The sequence below is a fragment of the Nuphar pumila genome, chromosome 5 (assembly GCF_984573655.1).
Source record: "Nuphar pumila chromosome 5, dmNupPumi1.hap1.1, whole genome shotgun sequence".
Taxonomy (NCBI): domain Eukaryota; kingdom Viridiplantae; phylum Streptophyta; class Magnoliopsida; order Nymphaeales; family Nymphaeaceae; genus Nuphar; species Nuphar pumila.
Window position 1 is genome coordinate 29582128 of NC_143253.1, and position 18117 is coordinate 29600244.

At 38.5% G+C, this 18117-nt stretch overlaps 1 protein-coding gene across 1 annotated transcript; it reads right to left on the reverse strand.

The window, feature by feature from the left end:
- Positions 1-662: 662 nt before the first annotated feature.
- LOC149837263 (xyloglucan endotransglucosylase protein 7-like) lies at positions 663-2517 on the reverse strand. Its single transcript, XM_090007301.1, has 3 exons — positions 2025-2517; positions 1617-1810; positions 663-1170 (listed from the first exon to the last, which is right to left on the reverse strand). The coding sequence occupies exons 1-3, from the start codon at positions 2304-2306 to the stop codon at positions 777-779; spliced, it is 870 nt and encodes a 289-aa protein (XP_089863427.1). The 5' UTR covers positions 2307-2517; the 3' UTR covers positions 663-776.
- Positions 2518-18117: the final 15600 nt, after the last annotated feature.

Sequence of the window (18117 nt, forward strand, 5' to 3'; positions counted from 1 at the left end):
TGCAGTTTATCTAGGACAAGGACTTGATAGAGTAGCAAAAAAGGAAAAAAGGAAGATGAACACATTTTTTTCGTTATTTCAATCTTGGCCTCAAATAATATAACTGGATTAGTAGAAATGCATTATCTTAATTGAGGGGTTTGGGAAATTTTTCATTTAGAAGCCCACTTTTGCCTGATATTCCAAAAGAAGTTCCACATTTTTTGAAAAGACATTTCAAGATACAACTTAACACTAATGTTGTTGCTTTCTCATGTTGGGAGCACGTAAGGCTGGGTGGTCATGTCCTCAACCCCGAGTTTTACCTTACAGGGAGGCAGGCTCATTAAGTGACCTGGTTCATGGTGAGGATGTCATAAAGAAAAGTGCATTTATCCTATTGTGCCACATAAGGGTACTTTAGTAATTTTATTGCACATAACTCATGTTTAACCGTAGTTACTCTAAGAGAAGTCTCTATTTGGCAGTTTCAGTGAAAGTTAGGTCTTAAAATATCTTTTGAGAAAATACGAGCCTCTTTTTGCAATATCAGCAAAAAAAAATAGGGCTCTAAATGAAATTCATCACCCTCATGGCGGTTTACTATTCAGGGCGGATGCATTTTGAACAACTCTGAGGGGACTTAATGTATCATGTCAAACATATAATTCTATGTGGAAAGCGAGTTAAAATGATTTATTTTCATATTTAAACAGCGAAAAACTTTTACATAATTCTACTAATTTTGAATATCTGAAGTCTACATATAAGAATAAAGAATGCAGAAAACAAATTCATTAAGCCAAGGAAGCATTAGTAGAGCATTCCAGGGGAAGGCCGTCAGGGAAGCGCTTGGTGTCGGTGCAGTAGTTGTAGACCATGTAGTTCTTCTGAACCCACTTGAGCCTCTGCTGGCTGCTAGCATCCAGCTCTTGGTTGAACCATCCATTGGGATTGTGAGTGCAGGAGGAAGAGCCAGATGACCAGACGCAGGCATAGGCCTTGAAGTCGGAGTACGACGCGACAAATGGCGCCTTCGACCAATCAATCTTCACGAGCCCACCTCTGGTTGCCCAGTCATCAGCATTCCATAGGCTTGAGTATATCCTCATTGGTTGGCTCTTTGGGTATGGAACTCCCTTCTTTTCCAAGTTCTTGAACACTCTGATGGGGATGCCATCAACAGAGAAACTGCAGATTAACACCCATAAACATTATCATCATCATCATCACCATAAAGCCTTATATATCCCAATAGTTTGGCTTTATAAGTCATGTTTCTATGTTCCTTTGAGTATGGAATTTCTCTTAAGACTCATGTTCATAGAACGTGGATAAAGTTTCATAAACATTTGCCACTGACACCAATCCTCTTCTTTGATCGAGGTATGGGACTTGCATTAGTATGGTTGAGATGAGGGCCGATCAGGTGCAATCACATTGCACACTTTGAATGTGCCGCTGCCGGACCACCCTTCATCTCTGGAGCACAGCCTCCCAGCAACAGAAGATGGTAAGCGGATCAGGTGCAACGGTGCAATGTGATTGCACCTGATCCTCCGTCGGTTGAGATCCCCTTAATAGCGAAGTTAGTAAAACCTACAAGGGCAATAGAGTGGACAAAAAACAAAACTCACACGATCTGCTGGGGGTTCCAGAGGATGGAGTAAGTGTGGAAGTTGGAAGCGGGGTCGAACCAGAGACGGAATTGCTGCTCTCTGTTGCCTTTCCCCTGAGTGAACACATTGGTGTGGAGTGTGTATGGATGGCCACTCAGGTTGCCGAGGAATTCGAAGTCGATCTCGTCGTGACCTGGCCCTTGTGATGATAGCTGGAAGAAAAACACAGAAAATCAGAGTCAGTGGATTGACATATATATATATATATATATATATATATATATATATATATATATATATATATATATATATATATATATATATATATATATATATATAGACATTGATGTCTAAATTGTATGATCAGTATGAATTCAAAATGGTTGGATATTGCAGGCGGGGGAGAGATATGGAGGGTGATTATACATAGTAAGCGGTGACGGTGCCGGCCGAGTTCCCGGGGACAAGCTTGATTTTCATGTCGATCTTGCCGAAGAGGTACTGGTTCTTGGATTGGAAGCCAGAGCCGGAGGCTCTGTCGAGAGAGAGCTGGAGGAGGTTGTCATTGTTCAGTATCTTGGCTCTGCCATTGCCCCAGGTGATGTCAAAATCTTTGTAGAAGTTGCCCGCTGAGGCTGGCAACAGAGCTCTCAATGACAGCAAGACAAACAGTAGCATTACTCTAGAAGAAGAAAAAGAAGTGGTCATGTTCGTCGTGTTGGTAACAGGTGAATTGGTTGATGAGTTTTCTACGGAGGATGTCTGAGTTTGTGAAGATGGCTAAGAAGAAATGAAGATGGGACGATAGCAATGGTGTTGGCGTCCATTTATAGAGAAGCATCTAGGATGGTGAGCTCTTTTAAAGAGTGGAGCGTCCAGAAACAAGTATTTTGATCGTCTGTGTATACATCATGAGAGCGAAAGAGAGAGAGAGAGAGAGGAGCGTTTAGAAAAATATTTGAGTCTTCGTGTACATCATAAGAGAGAAGGTGGTCATTATTAAAGATGGGAGCAATTTGGACAGATGGCTGGTGATGATTGGCTCTAACATTTGTCGTTGACGCGCTTACGTACCAAACGTGTTCGGTTGGGCGCGTCCCCCGCTGCTTACTTGGTCCTTCAAAATTGATGCTTGGTTGGTGACCCTATTTCATTTATGGCTTTACTTGTGACCCTATTTCATTTATGGCTTTACTTGCTCTTTATGTATTCTCAAAAATAATTTAAGATAGGTAGGTTTGAGCAATGGGTTTGTTGTGTTTTTAACTTTGGTCTTTATTATTTCTGACCAAGTCGCCTCTAAGAGGGCTTGGGGCTCTGGTACAGGTCCATTCCCACTCGTATAAGTTGGTCAGGTCCCGATTAAGCCACATTTGAGTCTTGGGGCATAAGTTTTTAGGATGGAAAAGGATGGTTCATTCTTTCAAAGCCACATGCGAGGCACTCTTCTGACTCACATAGCACCCACATAAGCAGCCAACAAGTTTTGGACACTTGGACTCCAAAAAAAACCCGAACAGCTTACTTCCCTTTTCATGATCATAGAGTTGATTTTCCCTTTCACTCTTTTTGGGGAAGGCTCCAACTTGCACATCGTCAGTTGGCGCCACAGACGCACCGACCACGCCCACCTGCTTCCAACACGCCTTACCTTATAAGTCACACACACACACACATATATATATATATATATATATAAGTAATGTATTCTTTAAGCTTTTTTTTTCTTTAGGGATCGTTAGGACCCTTAAAAAGTCATAGTTTTAATATGTTTTCTCACATCTAACACCGTAGATGGGATCTATAGGTTTTGTTTAGTGAGAACCAGCTTTTGGATATGCCGGAATCTGAATTGTATAAAGGTTTTTTAGGTGATCCAAAATCAATGGCTATGAAGGTACCATTTTTTCTTGACTCAAAAAAATATGTTTTTTTTGTCCAAAAAATAGGATGCAAGCATAGATTCTCACTAAATCAAGCATGTCAAACACATCTAACGGTTCAGATCTATCATAAAACACTTAAAACCTATGGGGGCACGGGGTAGAACGAGAAATTCGGCCTAATATGTTAATCTCTCTCTCTCTCTATATATATATATAGCAAATATGTGTTCTTTAGGCCTTTTTTTTCATTAGGCCTCTTAAAAAATCATAGTTTTAAGTATTTTTTCTCATGTCTAACACCGTAGATGTGATCTATAGATTTTGTTTAATTAAAATCGGATTTTGCATTGTGTGAATCTGACTTGTATGCAGGTTTTTTTGGTAATCCAAAATCAATGGCTATGAAGATACCATTTTTTTTTTGCTCAAAAAAATATATTTCTTCATCCAAAAAACATGATCCAAAAGTCAATTCTCACTGAATTGACCATGCTAAACAAATCTAATGGTTCAAATCTATCATAAGACACTTAAAACCTATGAGGCAGGTTGGGGCATAACGAGACATGGGTGTTCCATTCTCATATATATATATATATATATATATATATATATATATATATATATATATATATATATATATATATATATATATATATATATATATATATATATATATATATATATAGAGAGAGAGAGAGAGAGAGAGAGAGAGAGCAGCTTAGCTGCTTAAATGTTAAATTGTTAGCTACTTAAACATATATTGCACATGCTGACCGTTGGATCAGACTTAAAACCAGAAAACCCAGCTTTAGAAGTTTGCTTTTGCCTCTTTTTATTTTTTATAGAGATTTTTTTCCTTTGTCTCTCCTTCCATTCCCTTACCAGACCAGTTGAGGTGATTTGTGGCGGCAGTGGAGAAGGGACACAACCCATAAAAATGAAGAGGGGGTTCTAATTTAAGTTTTTTTTTTTTAAATGAGAAAAGGGTGGAACAGTGAGGTGTGAGTAAAAAATGTGTGTGAAACTAACAACAGCGCCTCTCTAGAGACAGTGATGGCCCTGCCGATCAACAACCCAACGACGCCCAGAACGCTTCTTCATTCCTCTTGGTTACACCTCTGTTTCACCAACATCTAGTGCACTTGGTTGCCTCAGTCAGCCCTTGTTTTGAGATGCCTTTTCTGGTTCTGATTACACCATCCCCTTCGATTCTAGCATCCATCTAGCAGCGACCATCCCCTTAGGGTTTCTTGTACCCTTGTTTGTCTTCTTTTTTTCCTCTTGTATTGTTTAGATCTGATGCATGTTAGGGTCCAAGTGTATATTTGTGTGCTTTATGGTGTGTTATATACTCGGCTGCATGTCTCTTTTTTCTGTTGGTTTAGATCTTCCACATATTAGGGCAAAATTTTGTGAATTTGAGGATTTGCAGTAATTTCTTGTGTTTTATCTGATTGCATGAGTTGTTGAGATCTCCTCTTCAAGCTCTAGGCTAGAAGAAATCATGTTCCTGTGAGATCACATTGAGTAAATCATGGTTAGTGGATGAATGTGAGATGGTTTGATGCCTTATGTTAACTGGCTGCTGTTAAAATAAAGCATCAAGGATTTGTTTGAGTTGTCATTATATTTAGTCTATGCATTCTTGTTTAAAACTCTAAATGTTAGTTTCTATTGAGGACAGGAAAAATCTGCATTTTATGAAAATGACTACCTGATTATGCTTCCATATAGGATGGAATGCATTAGATAAAATGAACAGGAGCATACACTTTCTATATCTTGGTAGAAACATAGAGAGAAGTATTAACCTTTTGTGGTTGGGCATCATTTGAATTTCAAGTTGCTGCATTCATGCTCTTTAGATTGCATATGTTGAACCAAACATTTGGGGGATTACTTGTAAGGGCTATTTACACGTAGGTCAAAAACAATTGGATATGGAGGAAATCGAAAATGGGCTAAGGACAGAGTGTTCTTTAAGTTTCAATAAGCTCGGTCAGATGTCCTGAATCTCCTATTGAAGGACGAGTTGGTGAAGTTGCCCATAGTATCTAACCCACCACAAATGAAAGAAAACAGTCCTACTAAGTATTAGCGGTATCACAGAGCTGTGGGACACAATACCAACGAATGTTTTATCTTATGATATATTACTCAGGACAACATTCTCATAAACCAAGAGCAAAAGCAATCTTAAAAAAATGAGGATATGAACCATAATGAAAAGGAAGAAGTCTAAGCCTAGAGAAGAATAGTTCTCAAAATAGGTTAGCAAATGTAAAGCGTCAACCAACACCACAGTGGTCTGAATTCTCTTAGTCATCTCATGCAGTGACAATCCCTGCAAGCCATCAGCAGTACCCCAAGTGTGCTATCAAGAGGGCACGAAGTACACCGAAGATATGTCCCATAAGAGAAAGAGAAAAATATAGGAATGTCTCTTCAGATAATTATGATTTGTATAGGCCCATCAAACAATCACACTAAGATCTCCCCTTTTATATCTTGCAAGAAAGATTACATCCTATGAAAGGACAATCTCCTTGTGCTCTCATTCAAGATGAAACGTACGGGAGGTGGGTCAAACCAAGTAAAAGGAGAGGGTGGTGTATGTTCCCCCCCCCGATGATTCACTGAATCTCATGTCTGTGTTCGGGGCTTTGAATGAGCACCACGTATACAAGCACATGGGGCTCGTATTCCCGTGTATGTTGACATAACTTTGCATCGGACTCTGGTGTTGTTGCAAAGACTTAAGTACCCTTTCTTGCTATTCTTCTCATAAAGTGATGGTTTGAGAAAATGACAAAAATGCCTTTCATTCAAAAAAGAAAAAACAAACAGTTCAAAAAAAGGACAAACATGTCCTCCATCCAGAAAGTCAAAGATGATGTTGACTCTTCAAAGACTTCTTCTTCTTTCTCCGTAAAACACTGTAAAACCCTCTCTCTCTCTAGAGAAGAAATCAAGGGAGGATTCTTGAAAAGACTTAAGTGCCCCAAAGATGATTATTTAAGACCCAGTCTTTGCACTGCAGGATTATCCGAGAAAGAAAACTCCCCTGGAGGAGGCCATGAACATCAACCCTCTGACTCCCTTTTCTTTCTGCTTCTGTGCACATCCAGTAGAAGATCCTATATTGCTCCATCAAGCACCGACTGACCTGCACATTGACTCTTGTGGAGCCTGATTCAGAGTTTTTACCCTTATAGGAGGAGGGTTTGGGGGCTCCTCCCAGCGTGGGTATCATCATTCAACTAAATGAGTTGTAGATCCTGATTCAGAGTTTTTACCCTTACAAGAGAGGGGTAAAACCTCATCTCACTCTCTCTCCCTTCTCTCTCTACTTCTGTGCACATCCAACAAACGATCCAACATTTCTCCATCAAACACCGACTGACCTGCACACTAACTGTAGCATCGTTCAACTTGATGAGTTGTGGAGCCTGATTTAGAGTTTTTGCCCTTACAGGAGGGGGGTTTGGGGGCTCCTCCCAGCGTGGGTAGCATCATTCAACTTGAAGAGTTATGGAGTCTGATTCAAAGTTTTTACCCATTCATATTTTAAGGCATTAGATCTCATGTTTGAACATCCACGCATGTGCAGTTTGCTTTCGTCATGTTCAGTTGCTTTCTAGATTATACTTTGAATTCTGGTGCATTTTAGATCTATCAATTTGTATGTAACCAGAGCTCATTTTAACCTAAATTTTTTACTGCAACTTTATGCATATGTCTTCATGCTCTCCACCAAAAATCAGATCATTCTGAGTTTGTTTGACCCACTTTAAAAATCGAGATTCAAAACCTGTTATTTTGCATCGTCAGGATTTTAGCAGAATCAGGACCAACTTGCGGGAGTGATTTCTCCCTAACCAGAGATGATCTTTCCGATTCGTAAAAAGGGTTGTTTTCTAAATTGAATCTAGTTTGTTTATACCAAATTTCAGCAATTTCTATGGTGTTTTCATACCCGTTTTGGGTCAAAAACCATAACCCTGTCACCTTGTGTCATTTTAACGGCTCAGATTTTGATCCATTTTGTTTGAATTTTATTTCCCTAATGGAAGATCATTTTTCAATTCTGTAAAACGGGTTCTCTTCGTTTATGTGTCTAGTTCATCCCTGTAAACTTTCAGAATTTTTCATGGTCAATTATTATTTTATTTTGATTAAATACCAGAACCTTGTATCCAAATTTTATAAATGTTCTGATTTTGGCCCCCATATCATGACTGTTGTAGCACTTCTTCAACAAATCGTTATTTGATTGGCAATATTATTCAGCAAATTGTTGTTATAATTTTTTTGGGTTTTTAATGAGTCTCTACTATGATTTGTAGTATTTTTGGGTCGCCAACAAGCCTCACAATGATTTATAGTGTTGTTCGGTCTTTTAACTATGATTCATAGTGTTGTTCGGTCTTTTAACTATGATTTATAGTGCTTTGGGGTCTCCAACGAGCCCCACAACGATTTGTAGTATTTTCCGGTCTTTTAACTATGATTTATAGTGTTTTCGGGTCTCTAACGAGACCCACAGCGATTTATAGTGTTGCTGGATCTCGCTATAGCGATTTGTAGTGTTTTTCGCTAAACACTACAGCGATTTGTGATAAAAATGGCTATCTGAATCAGGACCAACTTGTGAGACCCATATCTCCCTAACCAGAGATCGGATTTCAAATCCGTAAAAAGTGGTGTCTTTGTTATGAAGTCTAGTTTATTCCTGTAAATTTTCAGTGATTTCTATGGTCATTTGATACCCCATTTAGATTTAAAATCGGACCCCTATCAGTCTGCCTTATTTGAGTGAGATAGGTTTTTATTTCATTTTGTAAGAGTCATATCTCCGCAACGGAAGATCATTTTCCAAATCCGTAAAAAAGGTTTTTTTTCTCTATGTGTCTAGTTTATATATAGAAAGTTTTATAACTTTTTAAGCTCATTTGCTATTTCAAACCTGTTAAAAACCGAGAAGGGTTATAATTAACTTCCATCCACTCACTTAAAATGGAATAATAACATGTCTCGGTTTTTAATAGGTTTGAAATATCAAATGAGCATAAAAAGTTATAAAACTTTCCAGATATAAACTAGACACATAGAGTAAGAAAACCCTTTTTACGGATTTGGAAAATGATCTTCCGTTGGGGAGATATGACTCTTACAAAATGAAATAAAAACTTATGTCACTCAAATAAGGCAGACTGGTAGGGGTCTGATTTTAGATCTAAATGGGGTATCAAATGACCATAAAAATCGCTGAAAATTTACAAGAATAAACTAGACTTTATAACAAATACACCACTTTTTACGGATTTGAAATCCGATCTTTGGTTAGGGAGATATAGCCCTGACAAGTTGGTCCTGATTCAGATAGCGATTTGTATCACAAATCGCTGTAGTGTTTAGCGAGAAACACAACAAATAGCTATAGCGAGGTCCAACAATACTATAAATCGTTGTGGGTCTCGTTAGAGACCCGAAAAAACTATAAATCATAGTTAAAAAACTGAAAAACACTACAAATCGCTATGGGGCTCGTTGGAGACCCCAAAGCACTATAAATCATAGTTAAAAGACCGAACAACACTATAAATCATTGTGAGGCTCGTTGGAGACCCAAAAATACTACAAATCATAGTAGGGACTCATTAGAGACCCCAAAAAATCATAACAATAATTTGCTGAATAATATTGTCAATCAAATAACGATTTGTTGAAGAAGTGCTACAACAGTCATGATATGGGGGCCAAAATCAGAGCATTTATAAAATCTGGATATAAGGTTCTGGTATTTAATCAAAATAAAATAATAATTGACCATGAAAAATTCTGAAAATTTACAGGGATGAACTAGACACATAAACGAAGAGAACCCGTTTTACAGAATTGAAAAATGATCTCCCATTAGTTAAATAAAATTCAAACAAAATGGATCAAAATTTGAGTCTTTAAAATGACACAGGGTGATAGGGTTATGGTTTTCGACCCAAACTTGGTATGAAAACACCATAGAAATAACTAAAATTTGGTATGAAAAAACTAGATTCAATTTAGAAAACAACTCTTTTTACGGATCGGAAAGATCATCTCTGGTTAGGGAGAAATCACTCCCGCAAGTTGGTCCTGATTCTGCTAAAATCCTGACGGTGCAAAATAACAGGTTTTGAATCTCGATTTTTAAAGTGGGTCAAACAAACTCAGAATGATCTGATTTTTGGTGGAAAGCATGAAGACATATGCATGAAGTTGCAGTAAAAAATTTAGATTAAAATGAGCTCTGGTTACATACAAATCGATAGATCTAAAATGCACCAGAATTCAAAGTATAATCTAGAAAGCAACTGAACATGATGAAAGCAAACTGCACGTGCGTGGATGTTCAAACATGAGATCTAATGCCTTAAAATATGAATGGGTAAAAACTTTGAATCAGACTCCACAACTTTTCAAGTTGAATGATGCTACCCACGCTGGGAGGAGCCCCCAAACCCCCCTCGTGTAATGGCAAAAACTCTAAATCAGGCTCAACAACTCATCAAGTTGAACGATGCTACCCACGCTGGGAGGAGCCCTCAGACCCCCCTTTTCTGTAAGGGTAAAAACTTTGAATCAGACTCCACAACTCTTCAAGTTGAATGATGCTACCCACGTTGGGAGGAGCCCCCAGACCCCTCTCCTATAAGGGTAAAAACTCTGAATCAGGATCTACAACTCATTTAGTTGAATGATGCTACCCACGCTGGGATGAACCCCCAAACCCTCCTCCTGTAAGGGTAAAAACTCTGAATCAGGCTCCACAACAGTCAATGTGCAGGTCAGCCGGTGCTTGATGGAGCAATGTAAGATCTTCTGTTGGATGTGCATAGAAGCAGAAATAGAAGGGAGAGAGAGTGTGAGAGAGTTGATGTTCATGGCCTCCTCCAGGGGCGATTTCTTTCTCAGATAATCCTGCATTGCAGAGACTGGGTCTTAAATAATCATCTTCGGGGCACTTAAGTCTTTACAACCACTCCTTTTCAAGAATCGTCATTTTTTTTTGCACCAATGGAGGAGAGGATACTTAAGTCTTTGCAATCGCATCAAACTCCAACGCTAATTAATGCTGACAAACATGGGATACGAGACACACATGCTTACATACGTGGTGCTCTTTGGGACCCCGAGCATGAGATGTAGCTAATTGCCCTGTTCGGGGGGGGGGGGACATATAACCTGCTTTGAAGTAAAAGAGGGTGCACCTTATTATTTCCTCATCAAATCATCTCTTGGCCAAAAATCCACAAGCACAAAAAGAAGATCAACGATTCTCAGTTTAGAGGTTACCCTCATTACAAACAAGTCTCTAAATGCCTCAATGGATGGAGAATCACCTTGTGCATAGGGAAATAATCTTTTAATAAACCGAGCAGAAACCAGTAGGAAATCACATAATCACTCTCAATCGTATCCAAAATGAGAACCTATGGTCTAGGTTACGAAGGATGTTAAAAAAAAAGGCAAGAGAAAAAAGCTCATATAGGTCTTGAAGGATCACTTCAAAAAGGGGTCAGCCCTCATCAGCTCAGTAGACAATCTGGTTGCATTTAAAAACACTGGATTGATACTTCCTTTGTATCAACTCGGACTGGGATCACAGAAAACAAACAACCACTCAAGCTCTTCTTTCTCTCATTTTGAAAAAAGGTCATGTAAAGCTTATGATTTTTAAGGATTATTAATAAATAAAGAAATAAAACTTTATCATTCAGTTAAAAATGTGTTTCTACTTTTTATTTTTTAATTATCGGTATTCTATATGCTCAGTTACTCGTTTGGGGTCAATAGGGGTAAAATTGGTATTTTTGAAATTATTTTAATCAAAATACTATTAAAATACTTTAATTATTATAAAAGTTATTTATTTTATTTTAGTCTTTTGAACTTAACTAAATACTTTTTTATAGTTTAAAAAAAAATCTTAGAAAGGGCATTTTGGTCATAACATAATGTATGGGAAATAGTTCAATCAAATAAACTAGTATTTTAAAAAGTACCAAAACTATAAATCATTTGGTATTAGTACAACTATTTGGCTCTAAGGAGCAAGAATTTATTTTGGCAAAAAAATATAAATATATATATATATATATATATATATATATATATATATATATGTGTGTGTGTGGATTTTAGAATGGACCGAAGTTCACATGGGTATCCAAAATGATCAATCCAAACATAGAGTTTTAAAGGATTTTAAAATAATAAATAAAATTATAGTGAATTATATAATTAGTTTTAGACCATACTTGGATAAATATATTTTTTAACTATTTTTAGTTTTGATATTTTTTTATAAGATTTAAAACCAAAATTTTTCTTATTTTTGGGTCATATTGGATAAAAAACGGACCCAAACTAGACCCGTTTGAGATTGGCTTAATGGGAAATGTGTGAGGCCCGGCACCCAACACACCCATTTCTTTTTCTTTTCCTTCCCAAGAGGGGTCGATACCCCGACTCCCGTTTCTTTCTCACTCTCAGTAACTCATAACCCCTATTCTCCTCTCTTCTTCCCCTAAGTTCATGAACGTCTCTCTCTCTCTAAGTCGGCGGGTGCTGCCATGGTCTCCATGGCAAGGCTATAAGCGAGCGTCCGTGAGGGCATCCCGCTCTCGAGATTCGAGATCCTGGTGGTGCAGCTTCAATCCATCGTTAACTCCACACCGGAGCAACCTCCCTGATGCCCTCCTCTGCTTTGATCTCCTTTACATAGAGGTTATCCCCTTGTCTACGTATCGAACCCCAGATTAACCACCTGCAAACTCCCCCTTCCCCTCTCCTCCCAATCAATCCCCGCCTGTGATTCGCTCATCCCAATCATCACTTCTGGTAATTCCTCAAGATATAAATTCCATAAAAATCTCGCCTCCCCACGTTGCGATTGTTCAATAACTCCTCCCCCTATCCCTCTCATTTGTTTGAGGTTTTTGTGGTGCACACATGAAGGACCCTCTGGATCACACTAAGGCAGTGTTGAGGCACTTTCCACCATCGATCTTGTTGGCCCTCCTTATGGAGCAAGTCGACTTCTGCTTCTTCAGACGCTACAGATGGGCCGCCTTCTGCCCCTGCAAAATCTAGCCAACATGCAGTATGCTCAAGCTTATATTGATTTCAAAAGACCTGAAGATGTTCTTGAGTTTGCTAAGTTCTTTGATGGACATGTTTTTGTCAATGAGAATGGTGCTCAGTTTAAGACCATTATTGAGTATGCACGTTCACAACCTTATCTCTGAGATTTTATTGGATGATACATTCAGGGAGTTTAAATTTCAGTAATATCTTTTTACTTGTCAGTGCTTTTATTCAAGTTTAATCGCTGAGTTGAGATTGCATCAATGGGTTATTCATTTATAATTAGTTTTTTCAAAGGCATTATCACTACATGAATAATAACTTACTCTTGTGTTTGAGGAAAATGTGGGTTATAACTGCATGCCTTGCATTGAATAATGAGTTAGCACCGTGCTATAATGGTGGACTTGTCACACTTGATGTTGAAAAAAAAATCTATTTAAGGTGATCTTTATTCACTGAACAGGGTCAAGTTCACGAGGCTTGTGTGTTTGATTGGTTATGGAATGGAGATAGAAGGAAGTCCTGCTAACAGTTCCTCATTGAGCATATTACCCTGGCCCAGACCGACTGTTTGGCCATTAGTTCCTCCAGATACTTCACCCTTGGGACATACGAAGGAGAACATGCTTAGGATTATGCAAATACTATTGTGCATGGAATGATACGTCCCATACTCCCATGAATAAATCATGATTTAAGTGAATTATATATATAAGACACATTGTGCATGAGATGTTTGTTTTTCATATTGATTCTTGTGGTGAAACATACATATTTTTATCCTGTGTGCAAATCTCGAAATACGTAGGAGTTACATATATTAAGGTTTAGTTGCTTCGTATTATAAAATGTGTATATTCACATACACATGCATGGAATTCATGTTTTGTTTATGCATGCTTCGAGGTTTAATCTATGAATATGTGAATTTTGACGAAACTTAATGATTTCATATGACTGTTATGATAAGCGTCTATATATTGTTAAACACCACATTATGTAAAATAATGAATGCATGTGATAAATGTTTAAGCTCATGATTGAGCTATGGTTCATGAAACCTTATTGGCAAAATATCTGATCTTATGATTTAAATGTCATGATATATGATATGATGTATGTTAATTTATGCATGAAATGAGATATATGATAGATCTTTTGACGCCAATTGAATGTTCGAGCCCAGATAGTGGCTCTTGACCTTGTGTTTGGTCGATTGAATTGATATATGTTGATGCTCCAAAGTGGTAACCTAAAATCTTATGGTTTGCCAATTAATTATATACATGCTTGTACCTATGTTGGTGGCTATCGACCCTGAAAGTGGTCAATTGTATTGATGCAGGTACCTGTTGATGAACTATTCTCAAAGTATTCTCTATGAGGGTGTGCATGACTAAATCAGATAATCCGGTTAAAACATTAAGCCTCTGTAAGAAAGTGTAATTGTCCAAGAGTAGATAGCTCATAGAGATAGTATATCTATATGAGAAAGTGCATTGTCCAAGACCAGACAGACTATTCGTCTAAGGCGATAACTCCTTGTGAGATAATACATTTTCTAGACTAGGTGATCCGACGGGGATCTTGTAAATCTTTGTTATGATAAAATAAAATGCTATGATGAATTGTGATGATCTTGTTTGTTGGTCGAGATCGCCAGTATGAATCTATCAATTTGGCTTTTAGGTCATAACATATGCGATGACTTGCATATCTTGAATATACATAGATTGTGCTTTATAATATGAGTTAAGGTTGAATAAAATATTAAGTGATGAAATGTTTTTAAATGCTTTATGTTTGAATGCTTGAATGAATGACTTATGGGACATTGTCCTCTTGTCTATCACTTGATGATTGATGAATAATACACTATGTCTTTACCTTTGAATGATTGATATATTTTTTTTAAGTTTGAGTTATCCTACCAAGCTTTAGCGAGTCTGACTACGTTTTATGGAGGACAAGTAATGCTAGTAAAGTATGATGAGTAGCAAAAATGAAGGACTACTCAAACTGCATCATCTAGAGTCACTCTTACCTTACAATCTTGCTAGACATGATCTTTTTGTTTTAAGTACTTGATCATGTAGAGACTGAATCGTTGTTTTTATACTCCGATTTGACATAGAATTAAAAATCTTCATATTTTAGTCTCATATGGTACATGGTTTGAAATATGTATATCTTGTACGTTTTCATTTAATTTTTTAAAATCATTTTCGCATTATAAGATCTAATTTACTTTTACTTATATATATATATATAAATAGTCTCAAATTTTCAATATTGAAAAAAAGATTAAGGTTAAAATTTTGAGGGCATTATAGGCCAACAAGCTTAGACAAAAATGACCACAAGTCAGGGCAGAGCCACAATGGTATGAAAAAAGGAGCATCTTAGATATATAAATTCACCCATGTTTCACACCTCATATGTAGTGCTAGGAAATGAGATGAGTTGCTCATGGCTTGACTCATGTTTGGCTCGTAAAGAGCTTGTTCAAACTCATAAAATAAGCTGAGCAAGCTCGAGCATGAACAACCAATATTCAGCTTGGCTGGTATAAGCTTGTTAATTTAAAATAAATATATTTTATATCATAGAATGAATATAGTTAAAGTGTTTGGCTTGCAAGCAATAAGTTTAGAGCTCACACTACAAGAAAATAGGGGATTAGCGACGGATATTAGCGTCAGAAAAAATCCGTCGATAATTATCGACGGATTAATGAGAAACAAATCTGTTGCTAAGAACCGTAATATTTACGAAAATATCATTGGAATAGCTTTCGTCGCACAATCCATCGCAAATTAGCGAAGGCTTAGCAACGAAATGTTTGGTTGTAATAACCGCGTATTTTAACGGTGGATTTGGCGAGGGAAAGTGTGTCATCGCTATCTCACGACAGAATAGTTTCGTCGCTACGTAGTTATATTAATTTACGACGGCTTTGCGATGAATTTAGGCCGTCGCAAAATCCGTCGCTAAATGTTGCATAAATCCCTAAGCAAAGCCGTCTTTCTCTTTTTTGTTCTGTTGTTCCCGTCGGCCGCCCTCTCCCTCCTGCCGCCCCATATCTCGCCCGTCAGCGTCTCCCCGGCCCCCACCGCTCGCCGTCCGTCACTCCCCGGCCTGCCGCTCTGCCCGTTGCCCCTGGTCTCCCGCCCCCGACCGACGTCTCCTAGGTTTTTTCGATAAAAGACATATTTTTTTTCTGATAAAAGGGGCGGATGCCCCTTTTAGTTTTTCCGGCAGGGGGGGGCGACCCCTTGCCGCATGTTGTGTTTTTCGGCAGGGGGGCGACACCCCTGCCGCAATTTTTGTTTTCCGACAGGCGGTCGGACCCCCTGCCTCGTTAGTATTTTCCGGCAGGGGGGTGACCCCCTGTCGCGTGTTGTGTTTTCCGGTAGGAGGGCCGACCCCCTCCTGCGTGTTGTGTTTTCGGCAGGAGAGCCGACCCCCTCGTGCGTGTTGTGTTTTCCGGCAGGGGGTGACCCCCCTGCCGCGTTTTTTGTTTTCCGGTAGGGGGGGTGCCCCCCTACCACATTTTTTGTTTTCTGGCAGGGGGTGGCCTCCTTGCCGAAAAAAATAACTGAGGCAGGGGGCGACCCCCTGCCCCTTTTTTTCGGCACGTGGGGCGACCCCCTGCCTGTTTTTTTTTTCTGGCAAAGGGTCGCCCCCTGCCCTTTTTTTCGGCTGGAGGGCGACCCCCTGCCTCGTTTATTTTCTCCGCCAGGAGGTCGCCCCCTGCCTCATTTTTTTATTTGGGCAGGGGGTCGCCCCCGTGATCCTCTGGTAGGGGGGAGGGGGGCGACCCTGCCTCTTTTTTTTGTGGCAGGTGGTCGCCCCTCTGGCCTCTGTTTTTTTTTTTTTGACAGGGGCCGACGGGTCGTGGTTCAGGAACCCGATGCTCGTCGGGTTCCTAAACCATGTCATCACCCTGTGCCTGCCGCTTCGGGAGACGATCACTGCCTTTGGAGTGTCTTCATTTTAACACAGTGTGATTTCATTTTAACACAGTATCTCTTGCAGATTTCTCAACGTATTCAGCTTGTGCTCCGCCACCCGTGGTAAGTAATTGACAAAAACAATGCAAATCGGGTAAATACCAGTGGTGAGTAAGTGATGCAAACGCTTCATATGTTATTTAATTTATTGGATGCAACACTTTACTATTCACACACTCACTTAGTTGTTGATATCTAGGACTGCTTTGTTGGAGTTTGGAGATCATGCTGAGCATGATTTTAATGTACAAGAATAGAAGTGTTCTTATTTTTGGAGTACGGATTTCATGCAAGGCATAATAGTAGTTAGCGAGATATTAAAGTGTGTTTGTTGCAGTTATATGTTTGACATTTTTTTTATATGAATGATTTCCATGTATTGCAATATTTGATGTGATTATATTCATGCTTGCATGTAGTTAATTTCAATTTAATTATGACTTCCATGTGAAATTATATAATGATAGTATGCTTCAAATTAATGCATCGTGTTATGAATAGTTTTGCATATATTAAGTTATAAATGCATGCATCATAATTCTTGTGATTGTATGACATCATATATTGCATGATAAATTTGATATTTTCTTCATCGTAACATTTTGATGGTTCTCTTTTAACTGATTAGCATACATTTTGTAACATCATACGACAAAATGACTGCAAACCGTGAATAGATGTACCATAAGGTAGTTGACAATGAGTTATCGCATGAATATATGGATGGTGTTGAAAGTTTTATTGAATTTGCAACTGCAAGTGTCAGTACAGTGGATCCCACAGGTCGGATTAGGTGTCCCTACAAGATTTGTAAGAGTAATCGATTTGTAGAACCTCATGACGTTAGACCTTATACAGTAAGAGTTTTGTGAGTGATTATCAAAATTAGACATTTTATGGAGAAGAATTTAGAAACAATTTTGATGCACGGGTGAATGTGGTGCACGATAATCCATATATGGATTTGATATTTGATGTCGCAGGAACAAAACTCGGTTCTGCTATGAGTCTTAGTGATGTAAGAAGTGCAGTAGATAAAGAATCACCAAACGATGCAACTAGTAGATTTTATGATTTAGTTAGAGATGTTGATGAACCACTTTGGAACGATTGCAAGAGTCACACTATCTTGTCTGCAGTTCTTCAACTAATGAATTTGAAGTCCGAGTATAATTTGAGTCAATCATGTTTTTACCGTTTGTGCATGATTGTGAAGAGTACGTTGCCCAAAGATGAGAAATTACCATAAAATTTCTATCGTGCGAAAGTTATGGTCAACACTCTAGGTATGTGGTATAAAAAGATAAATGCTTGTCCAAATCACTGCATGTTGTATTTCAAGGATTAGGAAAATAACATATCATGCCCGTCATGTGGGCATCCTCGGTTCAAGCCAAAGACAAGAGACAATGGTAGCACGAGATCAAAAGAAGCTGCATACAAGTCACTCCGCTACTTTCCTATCACTCCTAGATTGCAACGATT

Bases quoted from the DNA above. Each gene is read 5' to 3' on its own strand.
- LOC149837263 (XM_090007301.1), bottom strand. From the start codon at position 2,306: ATGACCACTTCTTTTTCTTCTTCTAGAGTAATGCTACTGTTTGTCTTG. The intron at 1,811-2,024 runs GTATAATCACCC...TTTTTCTTCCAG, and splicing joins GCACCGTCACCGCTTACTAT to CTATCATCACAAGGGCCAGG. The intron at 1,171-1,616 runs GTGAGTTTTGTT...GTTAATCTGCAG, and splicing joins TGGAACCCCCAGCAGATCGT to TTTCTCTGTTGATGGCATCC.